At 45.0% G+C, this 18,932-nt stretch overlaps 1 protein-coding gene across 1 annotated transcript; it reads right to left on the bottom strand.

The window, feature by feature from the left end:
* Positions 1–10,578: 10,578 nt before the first annotated feature.
* On the bottom strand, positions 10,579–18,667 carry eci2 (enoyl-CoA delta isomerase 2). Its single transcript, XM_080544105.1, has 10 exons — positions 18,518–18,667; positions 17,196–17,358; positions 16,450–16,548; positions 14,415–14,594; positions 13,774–13,843; positions 13,551–13,653; positions 13,015–13,135; positions 12,729–12,818; positions 12,087–12,230; positions 10,579–11,479 (listed from the first exon to the last, which is right to left on the bottom strand). Exons 1-10 carry the CDS (start codon positions 18,568–18,570, stop codon positions 11,324–11,326), a joined length of 1,179 nt encoding a protein of 392 aa, XP_080400231.1. The 5' UTR covers positions 18,571–18,667; the 3' UTR covers positions 10,579–11,323.
* Positions 18,668–18,932: the final 265 nt, after the last annotated feature.

Below are 18,932 nucleotides of genomic sequence, written 5' to 3'. Positions count from 1 at the left end.
GTAGAACGAAGTGCATACGCTTCACTCCCATCGCATTCTAATTGACCCAAAAAGGCATGTCTCTTGTCTAGTGAAAACCACTTCCTTTGGCAGTGAGAAGAATCTGCTCTGCCTTTTTTCCTGTAGAGCCCATTTGATTTCTTTTTTTCAGGATCACAGGAAACTGTATGAAATTATTAATCAGCACTAGTCGTAATTTAAAAAAAGGATTTCCAGGGGTTATTTTTCACTTTATCTACTACCCGCATTCCCATCTTAGCTTCGCCCAGGGAATCTCGTTTAGAAGACTTGTCATGGCTAGGACTGTGTCTCTCTGTGGACCTGCGTTTCAGACGGATGTGAATCTCTCTCTCCTGCTCTCAGAGCTTCTCCTAAACTGTAGCTTTTTATATGAAAACAGAGAGAAATGAGGGGGAAAAAAGTACTGATGAAGTGATAAATAATGCTTTAAAGGTAGACTCTGGGATATGACGTCATAGCAAAAAGGAGCGGGGCGAAGCTGCCAGAGACTTTCAAAAATGGGGAGATGGAGAGAGAGAGAGAGAGAGAGAGAGAGAGAGAGAGAGAGAGAGAGAGAGAGAGAGAGAGAGAGACATTGGAGCGGCTCAGGGCAGCGTAGCCGGGGTGAGGTTAATTAACAACTCCCCACACCTGTGCTAATTAACCTTGCCCCGACTCCTCTCTCTTGAGCCGATCCGATCCCTCTCTCTCTCTCTTCACAGTCAAGCCTGAAACCACCCCCCCCCCCTTCTTTCTCTCACACACACTCTCACTTTATCTCTCTCTCGCTCAGCCTCTTGTAGGAAGGAACAATGGTACTTTCGGCCTGTCTGGTGTGAGAGCTGTGCGGGACTCGATGGACGAGTAAACTCAAACAGCAACAACAAAGACGCTGTATGTTACTTCAGCTTTAAGACAGAAATGCCAGCAGGTGTATCGAGCCCTGGAGAGTCGAGGTGGCGGCCGGTTTTTCAATACGAATGGTGTCAGTGGAGGCGAATGAGGTGCGAGGTCGCCGCGGTAATCCAACATTTCCTCTCAGTGTTTCCACGGCAGCCTACAGAGTCCGTCTTACTGTTGGAGGGAGGCCAAGCTCCAGTTCCTCTATAATGGTTAGGGACCTGTGGTCCATTTCCTCTTAGTATATAGCCTTATGGTTAGAGGCCTGTTGGTCTGTGGCTACATGCTGCAATCATCTCGCCTCCTGATCGTCTCCTGAGCACCACAAGACTGTGTAAGCCCACTGAGCTAAACACTGAGCTGGGTAGAATTCTTAACTTTGAGATTTTCCCGCACAACTCCGACATTTGATGACATCTTGCGTTGATGTCAATGGGAAATCTGTTAGGGATTCCACCCTATGAGAAGGTTAGGGTTAGGGTTACACTGTTACACTGGCACTGGAGATGAGAGACCTATAATTACAAAATAAAAGTATAACCTGTTTCTAAACAAGTCATTATTTTCACTTTGATGAAGAGATATTTGAGCATAATGTCAGTAGGGAGCCTTTGTGTGGAGCTGGAGGCACAGCTTGAGAGTTTTACTCACAGGCGTGCAAAAAACAAGACTCACTTTCCTGGCCCTGAGGCCACAGACTCACGGCACATCACGTCTGCTCTCACTTCTGTGTGTCGGTTCAGCGCCCGAGCACTACTCCTCTTTGACGTGGGGCCTCCACATCAAACAGCCGGCGGCGATGATCAACACGTACAGCTCAGGGTTTTTCACTCTGACTCCCCGCGCTGTAAAAAGCCTGCTTAGTCAGTAAACACAAACTACAAGCAGACAGACTCTCTCCGACATGAAAGAATGACATCACTGGGGTGAGAAGGTGTCCCTCCGCTTTAATGATGCCCATTTAAGGATTCGTCAGAGAGGCAGGAGTACGAAGCTGAACCCACGCGTTTCCGACACCTGTAAAACCTTCTGATTACTCAGCAACTGAGCGTTGAGCTCCAGCCCCAGCCCCAGCCGAGCCGAGCTAATTACTGAACCCGTGTCCCAGCTTGCACTTGGGCTGAGGTGTGTGTTTTTTTGTGTTTGTGTGTCTGTGTGTGTGTGGTGGGGCCTAGCTAGGGGGGCGTCGTATATGGTTGCCACAGTAAATATACCACCGCACACAACAGGAGATGATGATTCAGTAAGCTTAACGTTTTTTGGGTGGGCTTGTTTTACGAAGCAGATACTGGCGCCTAGGCTGTTAACTCTAATACGAATGCTTCCACTTAAAATGTGGGCACACACAAACAAACCCACACTATGGCTGACTGACGATATGCAGTGAGGGGCTGATGGTTACTGGGGAGTACACGAAGGAAATCGGACCTCTAAAATATGAAAATGTATTACCCTCCCTCATCCAAAATATGTTTCCCCATATCCCTCACAGATTGCGTGGAAAAAAACATTGAACCCACTCCCATTACAAAAAATAATACTGATAAAAACAAGTACAGTAGATACAACAATACACACATACACACATACACACATACACACACACAGTAATTTGGATCAGTGCTTCATTTGTATATCAGGAGGTGCCGGTGTCATGTCAGATAGCGTTCCCTTGTCAGATAGTGTTCCTGAATTTACAGAAAATCTGTTTTATCTTACTCATCTCTTTGACGTTGATGAGGCTTACAGATGGCATTATTCATAAATATATAATTCAAGTCTAAAACTAACTAATAACTATAATTAATATTATTCTTACAAATGCATGAAAACACTTGGAATGCATTGATGACAGTAAGCCATCGTCAACTGTCCCTCAGAAACCACTTGAAAAAGCAATGAGTAGAGGGGGAACAGTTCAGCTCAACACGCGAGCACTGCTGCTCTTTGACGAGGGCCTCCAGATCAAACAGCCAGCGGTGATGAACAACACCTGACACACGTGCAGCTCAGGGTTTTCACTTTGACCCCCCCGCACTGTAAAAGCTGCTTAGTCAGTAAACACAGAGGACAAAGGAACACCGGAACTCAAAGTCATTGCGAGAGAGGGGTTGACCTGAGGGGCTCAAAAGGTCCCGAAATGCATGAGAGTGTCCCATTAAACAAAACGTGGCCTAAAACTAAGTAGTGACATCTACAATCGCGTCTTAAACCTAAGGTATTAGAGAATCACTGAAAGAATCATATTCCTAATTTGGGCGGACTCACAGAAAGATGTGTGTGTGTGTGTGTGTGTGTGTGAGCCATGTATGTGTGTATCTGTGTGTGTACTGTGTACAGCCGTGTACTGTGTGTGTATGTGTATGTGTATGTGTGTATGTGTGTGTGTGTGTGTATGTGTATGTGTGTACGTGTGTGTGTGTGTGTGTCTGTGTCTGTGTGTGTGTCTGTGTCTGTGTCTGTGTCTGTGTCTGTGTGTGTGTGAGCCATGTATGTGTGTGTGTGTGTGTGAGCCGTGTGTGTGTGTGTGAGCCGTGTACTGTGTGTGTGAGCCGTGTACTGTGTGTGTGTGTGTGTGTGTGTGTGTGTGTGTGTGTATGTGTGTGTGTGAGAGAGCCATGCCCTTTCTATATAAATAGGTAAACGGTAACAATCCGCTGCATACTGGTAAACTTCACCTGGGGGCTGTTCCACGAAGCGCCATTAGAGCTAATTCAGACTTGTTTTGATAATTTGATTAATTTCAGCTTAATTTTGAGTTCCGTTCCATGAATGTGGCTCAAATAATTCGCTGTTTGGTTGCTATGCAACCAATCCTTCAGAACTAACCAGGTAGCGACCAGGTTTACGGTGTTAGTTAGAAGTAGCCCAGAAGAGCCGATCGTCGAAGATGCTAGACTGGAAAATGACAGCGTAAGGCTACCCGACTTGAGCTTTTTCTAAATGAGACAGGTTACATGTGCTATTAGAGAGGGAAGTGAGTGTCTGGTAGTCTACATGTATTTTGGGGGGTTTTAGGGATTGGAACCATGCGTTTTCCGCATTGCATACCCTGCCATACCCAAATGACACTAGACTATCCATTATGCTGAGTGGACAGCCTGAAGGTGTGGATACATTGAAAGATAACCAGCCCATCAGAGTTAATACCCTAATGGTCTTAGTGTCAAGACCCTGATGATCTTAACACTGATGTATTGTGATACTAGTGTCTACTTTCACGCATTCATGTCCTTATTTCAGGTGTGTAACTGTACTGTGTAACAGAGTTGGTTTGTAACCACGCTCGCATGATGATGTGTAACCTAATTTCTCTGTTTCAAACTTAGGAAAGAGACAGCCGGTTGCCGCGGTAATACATAATGTACATGGGATGACTGTTCCTGTCTGGAAGACCGGAGTGCTCTTATCCCAGCCCATCCAGCCCTGTAGTGAGTTGGGGCAAGCCAAGTAGGGTTTATATATCGTACTGGGATCAGATGTACTGGAACAGGGGGCCAAAGGGGAGATGCATGTTTAGCCTTTAGGTCACATGGAGATTCTTCACACCAAGTAACCAACCAACGCTGTAATTACCCCCCAAAATTGGGTCAGAACAGTTTTGCAAAATTAAAAAGCGGGATTCTCAGAAAATCTTTATACAAAATATTTATATGTCTTTTGGGCTATATGAAAGGACAACATACTGAACTGCATACTTGGAGAATCATCCACCATTAAGGTTTCCTGCAGTGAATTTAAATGCCTTTGAGATTTGAGACTAGTATATTCTAAAAAAGTAACATTTGAATAATATATGGATGACTTAACATCTCGTCTTGGAGTATACACTATAAATGGGCCGGTCAAAAGAGTTAATGTAGACTTACTTTCCATTTGGATGTACTGTAACATTGCAATAAAAAATGGAAAATAGAGAATTTGAGGGAATGCAAATGTACAGCCCTTGAATACAATTGTAGAAATGTGATTAATAGATCAGCAGGTTGTTGTAAGTTCAGACCGGCGTGGGTGAACAGACCCTTTAGTAATCAGGTCAAAATGTTCAGTTATTGTTACCAGAATCATATTCCTTCTGACTCACTGTTTTGCATGTAATAGTATGAGCTGCATGGGAGGATATCAAATCATAGGCATTATGCCTATTTTATGTAATTTTATGTAACACAGGCCATGTCACCTGTCTCTGTAGATGTGTAAGCATTTGACTATTCTTTTTTTTAAACCGGGGATTTACCCAGCGTTCATTTGTGACCCTCTTGCTGAGGTGAGGCCCATTAAACCTCTCACTAGAGCAGTCCACAGTAGGGGTGGGCATCGACGATCGATAATTGATCGATAAGGATCTTGGTCGATCACAAAATAAAACATTTGGTCGACCAAATGTTTTATTTTGTGATCGACCAAGATCCTTATCGATCAATTATCGATCGTCGATGCCCACCCCTAGTCCACAGGGTCACAACTTCTGAGTCGCATAACGTCCTACTTTATCATGCAGGGCTACCCAGGTCACTGCGTCATCTGAGGACGATTTCTCAACTCCTAATCAACCGGCCACGCACAGGAGCTCCTCGCAAGATTTCTGACCGGGCAGTCAGAAAGTTAGTCAGAAGAGTAGCCCAAGAGCCAAGATCTCCATTCACGATCACCCCCCCGGAAGACTCCGTTACTGAAGAAAAGGCATGTTGAAGCTCATTTGAAGTTTGCTACAGAACATTTGGAGAAGCTTGTAGATTACTGGGAGAATGTAGTCAAATCAAACCTTTCGGCAAACAATACGACGCACCATGTTTGGAGGAGAAATGGCTCTGCATGTGATTCTAGAAATACCATACCTACAGTGAAGATCTTCAAGATTTAAACACTGTCTGTGTTGAAGAATGGGCCAAAATCGTACATTATCACTGTGTTTTTTGTACACAAAGTCTCTACCAAAGGTTTCTCCACCAAGTATTCAATAAATTTCAGTTAGTGTGTCTAATACTTCTTTCCTGTGTCATTCCCCTTTAGTGCACATCACTTTTTATGGATTGAGTTAATACCAATGTCTAGTCTAAATTTCACGTGAATTGCTGCAATGGAAATATGTTGATGTATCCAATACTTGTTTCCCCCACTTTATCATTTTAGGTAAAAATGTTTTCCTTGTGTTCCCTACAGTTGGCTTGACAACTAGCTCTTCTTCTCCAGTAATGCTTCATCTCAGGATGTAGCAGCACATCCAGGGAGCCACCGCACTACCACCATAGGTCATTTAAGTGTACGTGCTTCTATTAGAGAAGTTGATATGTAAATCTTTTTTACTACAGGACACAACATGTGAAACTTTGGGGGGGTGGGAAGGCGGCGTTGCCTGTGTGACTCCCCGAGCCCCCAAAGTGCACTCATAAGATAATAAACCCTTCACGCTGCAGGCGTGGCAGTCCGCAGACTGCAGAAGGTTCTTTGCACCAAGGAACCTCAGACCCTTTCTTATTATCTCGCCTTCCATCTCGCTCCCCTCATCCCACCTCTATCTCTCCATCCATCCATCTTTTCCCCTCTCCAGCCTCTCCTCTTGTCCTCATTGTAGCCTCTGAAGCCCCTTCTCCAAATGTGACTTCAGAAGTCCCAGCCTCGGAAGGGCGAACAAGGGCTCTCCCATTTACACACCCTTATCCAAAGCGACTTACAGTGAGATTACAGGCACAGTCTGGAGTAACTTAGGGCTAACTAAGGGCCTTACTCAATGGCACATTAGTGGTGGCGTTCCCAGATGGGATTTGAACTCATGACCTTCTGATCACCCGTTTAACTCCTTATCCACTAGGCCACCGCTACCCCTTGGGAACATCACTCATCATGGCAGGGGGTGTCCCGGGACCCTTCCGTCCTCCCTCTTCTCTTCTCCTCTCCTCCCTCTCTTTAATATCCCACTGCCCCTTCACTCTTCACTCTTCCCTCCCCAAGGCTGCTGTCCAAGCTGTAGGCAGTTACGGTGCCTCCCTCTCCTTGTCTCTTCTTACCCTATAAACAACACAGTGTCACATATCGGATACTGGGGTTTTGACTAATGCTTGCCTTGCACCCGAGTGTTCAGCAGTCAAACACACAGTTGTCACAGGCTGACAATGAGACGGACCGAGAGAGAGGGAGAGAGAGAGAGAGTGAGAGAGAGAGAGAGAGAGAGAGAGAGAGAGAGAGAGAGAGAGAGAGAGACTCTAGCAGGATATGTAGGGACCGTTATTTATGACCGTTGGGTGTTACTTGCATTATCTAATGGATACATACTATATCCCATTGGATACATACTGTATCCTTTTACTGGACACGAAGGAACTGTATATACTGTATAGTAACATACAGGTGACATATGAGTGTGTTATGGATACAGTCGTAGTGAATGTAGTACATTAAATGCGATGTAATGGAATAGAATAGAATCGTACTTTATTTGAAAGGACCTGGTGAGTTGAAGCAGAGGAGGTGCATATCGACATGTCTAGCAGGCTACCGTCACAGAGCCTGTGGAATCAATATAATGATGGGGGGGTAAAAAAAACGACGACTCTGTTATTCGAGTCTATGTACAACATCCAAAGCACTGTCTCAACACTAGTGGGCTAACGCATTGTGTTTGGATGTAGCTGCCCAACCCCTTGATACATCTTAAAGGTTCACAGACGACAAACTCATGCACCTGTAAGAGCAGCCAACTCTCACAGAACCATTTCCTTCCCCCCTCTTCTTCCTCCCCCTCCTCTTGGATGCTCTACCTCCCTCAATTGTGTTTGTCTCCATTGGACGACTTCCTGGCCGGCTGTGGTAACAGTAACACTAGACTGGAGGGCTGATGGCTGTTCCCCTGTAGGGAGAACACATCCATCAGCAATATGACTGCCTGGGCTTAACTGCCATCTGTCAAACGCAGAGATGGAGAGGAGCCCTCGGTCTGGGCCCCACAGTCAGACAGAGAGATGGGGGGGGGGGGGGTTAGATAGAAGGAAGGAGAAAGGTGGAGAAAAGAGAGAGGGGATGAGAGAAAGAGAGAGAGAGTATTTCCGTCATGTCACTGTATTGGGGGGGAGGGGGGTAGGAAGGATAAAGGTGGAGAAAAGAGAGGGGATGAGAGAATTTCCGTCATGTCACTGTATTGGAGGGGGGGGGGTAGATAGAAGGAAGGAGAAAGGTGGAGAAAAGAGAGAGTGGATGAGAGAAAGAGAGAGAATTTCCATCATATCACTGTATTTTCCGGAGCATTTCCATCATATCACTGTAGAGCTCTGTAGAGCCACTGGCGATGTAAGCACGACGATTCTATAACACTTGACTCTGTCTTAATTAGTTCAGCTTCAGACAGCAGTGGGATTGTAGGTAGCAAGAGGTTTGAAAGGCGACGCTGTTTTATGTAAGTTTTATGAGAGAGTATGTGGTGATCGCTCCCCCGAGTCCTAGTGCCTATATAACAGTTGAGTTGAGTGTTTAAAACACTTAACTTTGAAACTTTGAATCAAGTCACAAATGACATCCGACAAGATTGTCGGATGCCATCCTTGTTAAAAAAAAAACGAAAAGAAACTAAGCCACATGACTTCTAGTGCCCCGCTCAAGTATGGTAGCTGTAAATTAACTGTTCTGTGTAAAGTGCTTTACTGATTTGAAAAAAAAAATATTGTGACTAAAATAGAACATGACAGTCGGATGTGTTGATGCGTCTCTCTCTGTGGTCCCGGCTCCAGAGGGGGCAGATAGACGGTCGTCTTCTAGTGCATTCTACCAGGGAAACCACAACAGTCCATTATGGAAGGTTCAACCGACTGAGCGCAAGATGACTTAAATGGCGAGGGAACGCTGTCTGGCTTTTAGCTCTTCCTCTGCTTTTTGATAAAGATTTCGTACTGGCACAATCCCTCCCTCCCCTCCCTCTCTCCTCCCTTCCCATCCCTCTCTCTCCTCTGGGACTCTGAGCCGGGTCGCTGCACCGAGACAGAGAGCGCCATGCAACATTCAGTGTTGTGTGCCCCCCCCCCCTCTGTGATGTCACACAGTGAACACTATCATGTTATTGCCCTGAACTTTTGGAAATGCCAACATTTGGTTGGGCGGGGCTCTCGAAAGGGCGAGGGAGGGATGAGGTGTAGGTGTGAAGAGGCAGGGGAGGGGGCGGGGGCGGGGGCGGGGGGGGGGGTGTCCTGCTGACTACCCGAGAGAAAAAAGGAATGGTATAAGATAAAGTCTGTAGTTTCCTGGACAAACAAGTTGGCTTCACCTAGAAACAAATGTGTGGCCCCTCTATTCCCTGGACACTTACAGCTGAAAGGAACAGGATCCAAGCCATGGACTTACGCCTACACAATATTATATTATATTATTATATTACCTGTGGGCGAAGGAGCATTTCAACTGCTGTCTCTTTGTGACAAAGACAAAGCTCACAATGGAATGCTTATGACCTCGAAGAGCTCTGCACACTGGGGTAGTCCCTGAACAGATCATGGCATAGCATGCCCTACCCCTGCCCTGAGTTGCTACATATCTATCTATCTATGTGCGTATATCTTGCTCTGTGTCTATGGATGACTTCCATACGTCCACATTGTGTAGCATGGGGGATTCTACATTCTCTTCCTGATAAGTTTGTTCAATGCTGCTGACACAGTTAACGATAAGATAACCAAATGAGCCAACGCCATTCCTCCTAGCCAATGATTTATTTGCACAACTAACTGATTTCCAGAATGAGTCAGCACAGCTTCTAAAATTGCATTGTGGCTGTTTTGTTTGTTTTCAAATGTCCACCGCCTCCACACTGAAAAAGTGACTCAGGTCTACAATATTACAAACAAACACTATGTCACACAAAAACCGTTATACACACACAACCATTGTCCACATCCATTACATTCTGATCCATTTGAATTTGCAGCCCAGATAGGAAATGTAACCTTTCGGGATGTGGCTTTATCTGTCAATGTTTTCCTTGGCAGTTATGATGTTATCATGAGTTATGATGTACAGGACCTTCTATTGGTCAGGGAAAGGTCAAGGCAACCAGGTGTGACATGCAAAGCAGAGTCCCCGTGTGGGGCTATAGGGGTGACTGCACATAGGCCCCTATATGGAGGAGGGCCCTCCATGGAACGTTGGTTAGTGATGTACTGTATTTCCCTCTACGCTATCCCCTGTTGTTTTACTGTCTATCCATCTTTATTTGTTATTATTATTATTTATTTGTGTGTCATTGACATCACAGTGCCTCTAACAACCTGTAAGTCAAGAGGTGAAAGGTTGAAGATGAGTGAGAATGCAATGAAACTGTATATTGTGTATGACTGTAAATACTACTAGAAAAAGGAAGTTCCTAAAAAAAGCTGTGTGGGCTTGCTTCAGCTGACTACGTCGTTCTATGGTAGCAAACTCATTTTGAGGTTTTAAAAGCTTAGAGAGATGTTCAGAGAAATGTTTCATAGAAACCCATGTTATTTTTTTCTAATTGAAATGCCTATAGCTTAAAGCTGTGTCCATACAGCAAACGACAATAAAAGACAACATCGTTTTTTTGGTTTTGGGTATTGGTGTCTTATTAGTGAAGTTCGCCCTCTACTGGGGGTTTGGTGGAATTGCAGACCAATACCCTCACACTCTTCTTCATCAATCCCAGACACAAAACAGACACCTCCTTTATCCCCTTAATCATGCGAAACACGCAGACGTTCCCTCAAAATCAATTTATTATTACTATTACTCATTATCACTGCATTCACACTGGTCTTGTTGGTTCAGGAGAGGAGAAACCTATTAGTGGCATTGTGGTGTGCATGATAACATCGGTGGACGGGTGACAGTACAAAACACAACCAGTTGAGAAGGCAACCAAAACCGTAGATTGGTCATTAGGCATTGTGGACTCTGTAAGGCACTATCCAACTTCAATGTACAATGCACTTTGTTAGCTGCCTCTATTTACAGTACAGACGGTAGAGCGTGTCAATGCCCAAATTAAAGACAAACAGAAAACACCATTATACAGTGTCTACCTTAGCTGTTAAAAACCTATACAACCTTTACAGGACACTTGTGTTTATTCATACTATACAGTTAATTAATTAACAAGGTTTTTCTAGTAAAAACTGTGGAGAAAAAAGGCATTTATTCACTCGTCAGCGGCGTTACACTCCACTGACATGGTCATGTCTTCGTCCAGGTTAGAGGATGACGACACTAACCTAACCTGGCCTAACCTTACAATGGACCTGGGGGGCTGTAGTTGCACCATTGATACTCAAGATGGCGCCGTGGAAGGCGGCGGTGTTTGCGTGCCTTCGACGACCACATTGCAGCAGTTTGTTTATTTGATTGTTTTTAATCGTGTTTTTTTATTTTAACATTTTAAAAAGCTACGTTCTGTCTGTTGGGCCATGAGGTCAGGGAGGGTTCCTCCTCACAGCTTGGCCTTGCCCTGGAAGAAGTTCATGATGGCCGCCATACACTCATCTGACGTCCAGCGCTCCACCAGACACACCACCTCCTGGTCGTTGACGGCGTGGAGCCGCTCCTTGTCCGCCGCCCGGATCAGCTGCTTGGACAGGGCTAGAGACTGGGGAGGGACAGGGTGACAGGGTGGAGGGAGGAAATAAAAGACAGTTAGTGAATGGATATAATGAACATACAGTATGCGTATGTGTCTGTATGCGTATTTCTGTATGCATATGTGTCTGTTCATTCTAACACTGTGATACTGTTTTTTGTGCATTAAAAACAAGTACAGGTCACTTGTAAGTAAGTAAAGCTTTATTTATATAGTGCCTTTCGTACATGAAATGCAACTCAAAGTTTATTTATTTATTTATTCATTAATTTACAAGGTTTTTCTAGTAAAACTATGGGAGAAAAAAGGCATTTATTCACTTGTCAGCGGCATTACACCCACTGACATGATCATGTCTTTTGTTTTTTGACGAGTTGATTTTGAGCCCAAGTGAAGCAGCTGTTATCTCTAGTTTGTGTGGTTTTTTCCTGCATCTGTTGGTGTGTGTGTGTGCTAGCAGTGCCAAATCATCAGCGAAAATCCAGATCTTCTAGCTGTTCGGTCAGGCTCCTCTGTATGCCGGCACTTAGCCCTAGATTACTCCAGGGAGATTGTGTCCCTGTAATCTGTCGCTTTGGATAAAAGCATCTGCTAAATGGTAAAAATGTAGACTCACGTTTTTGGGCAGCTTGGAGTAGGCCTTGATTCTGGTCCACACCTCCGTTTGGAAGCTGCTATCGGGGAACACCTCCGTCACCAGACCACGCTCACATGCCTGGGTGGCTGTCAGCTTCTTATTGAACAGCAGCATCTCACTGGCCTAATAGTAACGACATATGAGAGGAGGTCCAATCAGATCAGCAAAAACATTGATGATGCATCTTCCGGAGTATAATCATTATGACATCATGAGTTTCGAGTCTTAAGCCCAATGCACACGGCGCGCGATTTTGTCGCACCGCGAATTCGATTCCATTGTTTTGAATGAGACAATGCACACGGCGTGCAATGCGATTTTGTCGCACGACAACATTCGATTCTCCATTCACACCCACACACTTCGGTGGTGTGAATTGAGAATCGAATGTTGTCGTGCGACAAAATCGCACGCCGTGTGCATTGGCCTTTAAGCCTTTAACAGATGTGACGATGTGCAAATAAATCAAATGTCTTGACAGTTACAGTTATTAGACACACCTGATTTACACATTGGAAGAGGGCTTCTGTTTGAAGTGTGTCAGATGCAGCTAAATGAGCAAGGGTGTGTCTGAGGAGTGTGTGTGTGTCTGAGGAGTGTGTGTGTGTGTGTGTGTGGTACCTTGGCAGCACCCATTATCTTAGGGAAGGTATAGGAGGAACACCCCTCGGCACTCTGGCCCAGCTGGGTGAAGGGGGTGTGGAATGTTGCCTGGCAGGAGAGGAGAGAGTGGGGAGGAGCACAGGTTAACGAAAGGCAACCCTGACTGGATTTAAAGAAAGGTAACCCTAACTGGATTTAATACATATTAAAATGGAGAATGGGGGGGGGGGGGGGTCATGCACCAGGAGTGGTGGTGTGTGTGTGTGGGGGGTTAACCATGAAATAAACCAGTGACATGCCTCACCCTCTCTGTGGCATAGATCACATCAAAAAGGCCTAGCAGAGTCACTGGGATTCCTACTGCCGGACCGTTGATCACTGAGATCAGGGGCTTAGGGAAGTCGATGAAGCCCTTGACAAAGTTGCTACACACACATAAACACGTGTAAGAGTAGGAGTATTGCTGGTGTTATGAACATGAGAATCATTTTGTTATCTAGCCACTTTTGGGTAGATAGATACAGTGGGGGATTTATTTTTATTTTTTTCCAACATATTTCCATTGCAGCTATTCACATATTTAGAAATATAGACCAGGCATTGGTATTAACTCAACACACACAGCAACAAATAAATAAATAAGAAATTAACTCTAATCCATAAAAATGTTATGTGCAATAAAGGGGAATGACACAGGAAGGAAGAAAGTAGTTTTGTTTAGTTAATACCAATATCTGGTCTAAATTTCATGTGAATAGCTCTGATGGAAATGTAAAATATGTTGAATAAAATAAATTGTTGCTGTGTTGAATACTTATTTCCCCCAGTGTAGATTGTTACCTCAGCAACACGCCCGAGGCCTTGGCCATCTCCTGGATCCCACCTTCAGGGATCTTGGTGAAGTTCGCCAGGTCATTGCCACTGCAATAGTAGTCTCCACTACCTTGGAGGGGTGAACAAGAAGATCTTTGGTCAACAAGGGTCTTATACACTCAATACCGCTGTACTGAACACGCCTCTGGTGTGTTGTGATGGGAGGATGGGGAAGAGGATTTATTAGTACCTGTCATCACAGTAAGGACAGAGTCATCTTTGCCAGCTTCTTCCAGAGCTTGGATGATCTCATTATACATCTGGACAGAAAGGGGAGAAAAGGTACAATATTATTCGCTTTCAAAGACCGAATCAGTAAACAACGTATTTGTGTTTATCTTTTTAAGCAGTATGAAAACGCTATGAAGGCAGTAATCATACACATAAATGAAATCCCTACTAAGTAACCTTGTTGTATCACTAGTAGTGGTCTGCGCGGGCCTGAAATCTCGGCTCGAGCCCGTGGCATTAACGCACGGCCCTACCCTACCCGACGAGCTAAACATTTACCCCAGCTCGAGCCCTACCTGGGCCCGAAGCCTATTTTCCAAGGGGCCCATCGGGCTTGCAGACCTTTAATCACTGCCTCTTAGGCCATGCAAACTTTAATTAATTAATTGTTAAACAGATTTCATTTTCAGAAAGGTGAGGCGAACAATATCAGTGTATCAAGTGTACGAATATCCAGAAAAACCCTACTCATTTCATTTGGGGACCATATGCAATCACCCACTTCACCCATGCATTGCGTCAGCTGATCAGATGACCATATTAATAATAATGTAGCATTGTTTTTGGGGGGCGGCCCTAAACAAGATTGTGGGGCCTCACGTCGACAGTGATGGCGTTCTTCCTCTCTGGTCTGTTTAGGGTGATGGTGGTGATGTTGTCCTCCGTGGTGACCAGCAACGTCTTGTACATGGCGGCACTCCCAGCAGGCTGTGCAGCGACCTGGCCCTCAGCAGCCAGCAGAGAGACAATCAGGTCCACATACTTCTGCCTGGCCTCCTCCTGAGAGATAGAGAGGGAGATAAATGGTAAATGGACCAGGGTTTCCGTTAGAAAAAATTGCCGCCGGACATCGTGTCCGGGAAGATTTCGATTTACCGGACAAACGTGATATATTCCGGACATATTAAAATATAATAAAAATATTTTTTTTCAAAATTATATATATTTTTTTCCAAATCTAATATAGCTGTTTGTCGCGGTGATTACTGTTGTGTAGCGGCCTATATATGCCATTTAATGTCTATTTCTCATCCGATACGATTAGATGCGAGCTATATAATATATAATAATATAACATGATTCGCATGCGCGCTATATGTCCAGCGCTGAACGGGCGCCTCTGGGAACTGAACAGACAGCATCGATCAATGAACGGACTCCACATTACGTTAACTGAAGTTTGTTAAATTGTTTGGGATTAATGTGAGTTTTCTATTTTCTCTTTCCAGTTTGACCCTTTTTTTTATCAATAAAACAACGTCATTTCTATAACCAGGTCTCGCTGGTTGGGAACGCATTTCGTTTAGCTGATATGTTACGCAACCGAACAGCTTCGGGAAAACGAGTAGCAGCGCACATAGTAGTGAGCAAATACTGACTTCCACTTTTAGTCCTAGGCAAAGGTCCAACACAATCAATTATTACACGTTCAAATGGCTCCCCTATAGCAGGAATGGGATGCAATGGTGCGGGTGGAATGGATTGATTAGGCTTACCCGCCATCTGACAAGTATGGCAACAGCGGCAGTGCTTGGCAACATCCGCCTTCAGTCCGGGCCAAAAGAAATGTTTCAATATCAGCTGATAAGTTTTAGTTATACCTAAATGTCCTGACCACTGGCTCTCATGTGCTACAGATAACACCTGTTGTCTATAACCCACAGGCACAACCACTTGTTTTACAGTATTCCACTCACAACCATTTGCATTAGGAGGAGACCATTTACGCATTAATATCCCATCGTTAAGGAAATAAACTACGTTGCCCCCTATTTCAGATTCCTCACTAGCTGCATGTAAAAAACATTTGTTTAATGACTGATCAGCTACTTGAGCGACACGCAATCGCTCGCCGGTTACCGGGAGAGATAGGCTGTCAGCGGATGGTATGGTAGGACTCGGGGAGGATGGTAACTCTACCACTTTCTCCCTGGGAGAAGCTGAAACAATCGGGTTCTCATCCCTTTCAGAAAAGGCTTGCATAATCACACTATCACAGAGAGAAACATCGCTATCCTCCTCTCTGCCTCGACTCGATTGTGCACGAGTTATAGCGCACACCGGAAACAACCGCTGTTTCGCATAGGCAGCCTACACATTAGGAGACATCATCATGCCGGTGTCAAATCATATCATAATAAAAGAAATACATAGCCTATATATTCGTCTTTTTTAAAATAGAAGGAATCAGAATGTGAACTTTAGCGAATTGTATTCAAATTGTGGACTAATTACGATTAGTCGACGTCATCGAAGTCACCGACTACGCCAATACGTCGGTTTGCGTAATATGCGTCGGTTAGCCGTAATAAACAAAATGTCTTTTTTTTTTTTTTTAAACCTTTATTTTACCAGGCGAGACAATTAAGTGTATGAGTGAAAAATGGATAGCTACTAGCTAATGTTACACAGTACAAAAATTATCGTTAGAGTTATCGATAAATTAGTCGTTAGACTAATCGATAAAATAATCGCTAGATTAATCGTTAGAAAAGTTGTCGTTTGGGACAGCACTACTTACAGTATATAGCGCCTTATTCCAATGCGCTTTACAATGGCCTCACACAACAATGGCGGCAAGCTACCATGCAAGGTGCCGGCCTGATCATTGGGAGCAATTTGGGGTTTAGTGTACCTGAGAGATTGAGCCCAGAGACTTCCAAGCATCCCACTTGACCTTGTTGACAAATTCCAGCATCCCTGGCTTGGGAGTGTTGCACTGTCCCTGAGTAGCCTAGTCAGAAACAGGAGAGAGAGAGAGAGAGAGAGAGAGAGAGAGAGAGAGAGAGAGAGAGAGAGAGAGAGAGAGAGAGAGAGAGAGAGAGACAGAGAGACAGAGAGACAGAGAGACAGAGAGAGAGAGAGAGAGAGAGAGAGAGAGAGAGAGAGAGAGAGAGAGAGAGAGAGAGAGAGAGAGAGAGAGAGAGAGAGAGAGAGAGAGAGAGAGAGAGAGAGAGAGAGAGAGAGAGAGAGAGAGAGAGAGAGAGAGAGAGAGAGAGAGAGAGAGAGAGAGAGAGATCATTTGAATACAGAGATTGGGATTGGCCAATAATCTGGGCCTAGTTGTTCAAAACTTTTCATCTGTATCAGAATGATCCTGATTCTTTTTTCCTATCCAGGATCAGATTATATCCGGCTGATTTTGAGTCGTACGGGGGAAATCAGCCAGCTCGATCTGATCCTGGATAGCAAAAAATGAATCAGAATCATTCTGATCCAGATCAAAAGTTTTGAACAACTGGGCCCTGATCTTGACCTGACAACTGTATGTCGTAGCCTATATATATGGGGTCCGAATGGCTTCCCTATTGTGGCCGCCAAGGTATACCCTAATAAAGCCAGGTAAGACACGGTCAACATCAAACATCCCAATAGTCTTACTTGTTTAAAGAGGGCATAGATTTGGAGTTTAGCCTCGTTGCCGGGGTCGTTCTTCAGCGTGCCCATCTGGCTCTTGGCATGGTTGAATTCCTCCACGGACGCCCCCAGGGCGGACATCGTCATGTGCAGCTTCAGACTGGGAATGTGTGACACTTGAACTGCCCTGAGGACATGCAAGGCAATCAGTGACATGACCGTTAATGATATGGTACCTGTCCTGTACTATATTAATGACAATAAAGACCATTCATTCATTCATTCATTCATAATGGCACTGCTCTGCTTGTCGATGGCAAAACATAATAGGCTATGATATGACTCTGTTGAGGGCAATGTAGATCTAAGTGAATACTAATGCAACAGCAATGGCCTTAACTCATCGAACCTGAGATAAAGACTTAACTAGTGAAACAATCATAACAGATATTCTATTGCATAAATGGGGTTTGTGATATAAAACAGGGACAGCACCAAGCGGATGATCACTTCACCTTTCCTCTAGTGACGTTAAAGCATGTTGAAGGGTATACCGCCGTCCACTAGGTGTCAGTATTTCGCATGTTCTGGACAGAGCAAAGGCACCCATCCCCACACAGCAGCATTGAATGTAGAGCAAAGGTCATAAACGTGCTAGCCTAGGTGAAAGTCTATTTAATCTGACCCCCCGGTAGAGAGGATGAAGCCAGCATGTCGAGCAGAGCAACAATATCCTTTATTGAAGCTCGTTAAAGCTTTGCAAGAAAATACAGCAGTAGCAATAGCTTGTCACTCAGGTTCCCTATGAATTGGGGCTAGCCAGCTAGCTAACATGACAGCTAAGCCACATGCTATCTCTCTGATTCGACCTCACGTCCCCAGACAGACAGACAGACAGGGTCCCAGACAGACAGACAGACAGGGCCCCAGACAGACAGACAGACAGGCAGACACACAGACAGACAGGCAGACAGACAGGGCCCCAGACAGACAGGCAGACGGACGGACGGACAGACAGTCAGACAGACAGACAAGGCAGACACACAGACAGACGGACGGACGGACAGACAGACAGGCAGGCAGACAGACCGACAGGGCCCCAGAAAGACAGACAGACAGACAGACAGACAGGGCCCCAGACAGACAGGCAGACAGACAGTCAGACAGACAGACAGACAGGGCCCCAGACAGACAGACAGACAAGGCAGACACACAGACAGACAGGCAGACAGACAGGCAGACAGGCAGGCAGACAGAGACAGACAGGGCACCACCAATGTCGACATGAGTGTTCTACGCGTCATCCAAACTTTGTGTGAGCAATTAATGAATGTCCTCAAACTCACCTGGCAAATCTGACAAATCGCCACGGTGAAAACACGTTTAGTACAACAGCCATAACAGACAGTGAATAATTAATCCCAGTCCAAAGTGCAGCACTGCTACGCTACTTCTGACAAAAACCGGTGTCGGTACACCGGCAAAGAGAATTCGCTGTTTACAATCGTGATCCCGCCCTCCTCACACTTCCTCCTCTTCCATTGGCTGAACCATAGAACCATCCGACCTTCTTCTCAACCTTCAAAAGAAGACGTACCCAGCGTGATTGGCACTGCCGCCTGTCGGTCTGGATGGCTGCTCTGCAAGACAGTGCACCTCACCTGCCACTCTCTGATGGACAAACCTCTTGAATGAATGAATGAATGAATGAATGAATGGTCTTTATTGTCATTAATACAGTACAGGTACCATACAACGAAA

Source organism: Nansenia antarctica (assembly GCF_963989245.1).
Source record: "Nansenia antarctica genome assembly, chromosome: 13".
Taxonomy (NCBI): domain Eukaryota; kingdom Metazoa; phylum Chordata; class Actinopteri; order Argentiniformes; family Microstomatidae; genus Nansenia; species Nansenia antarctica.
The sequence above is the reverse complement of the archived record's forward strand: the minus strand, read 5'-3'. Positions and strand labels throughout refer to the sequence as shown.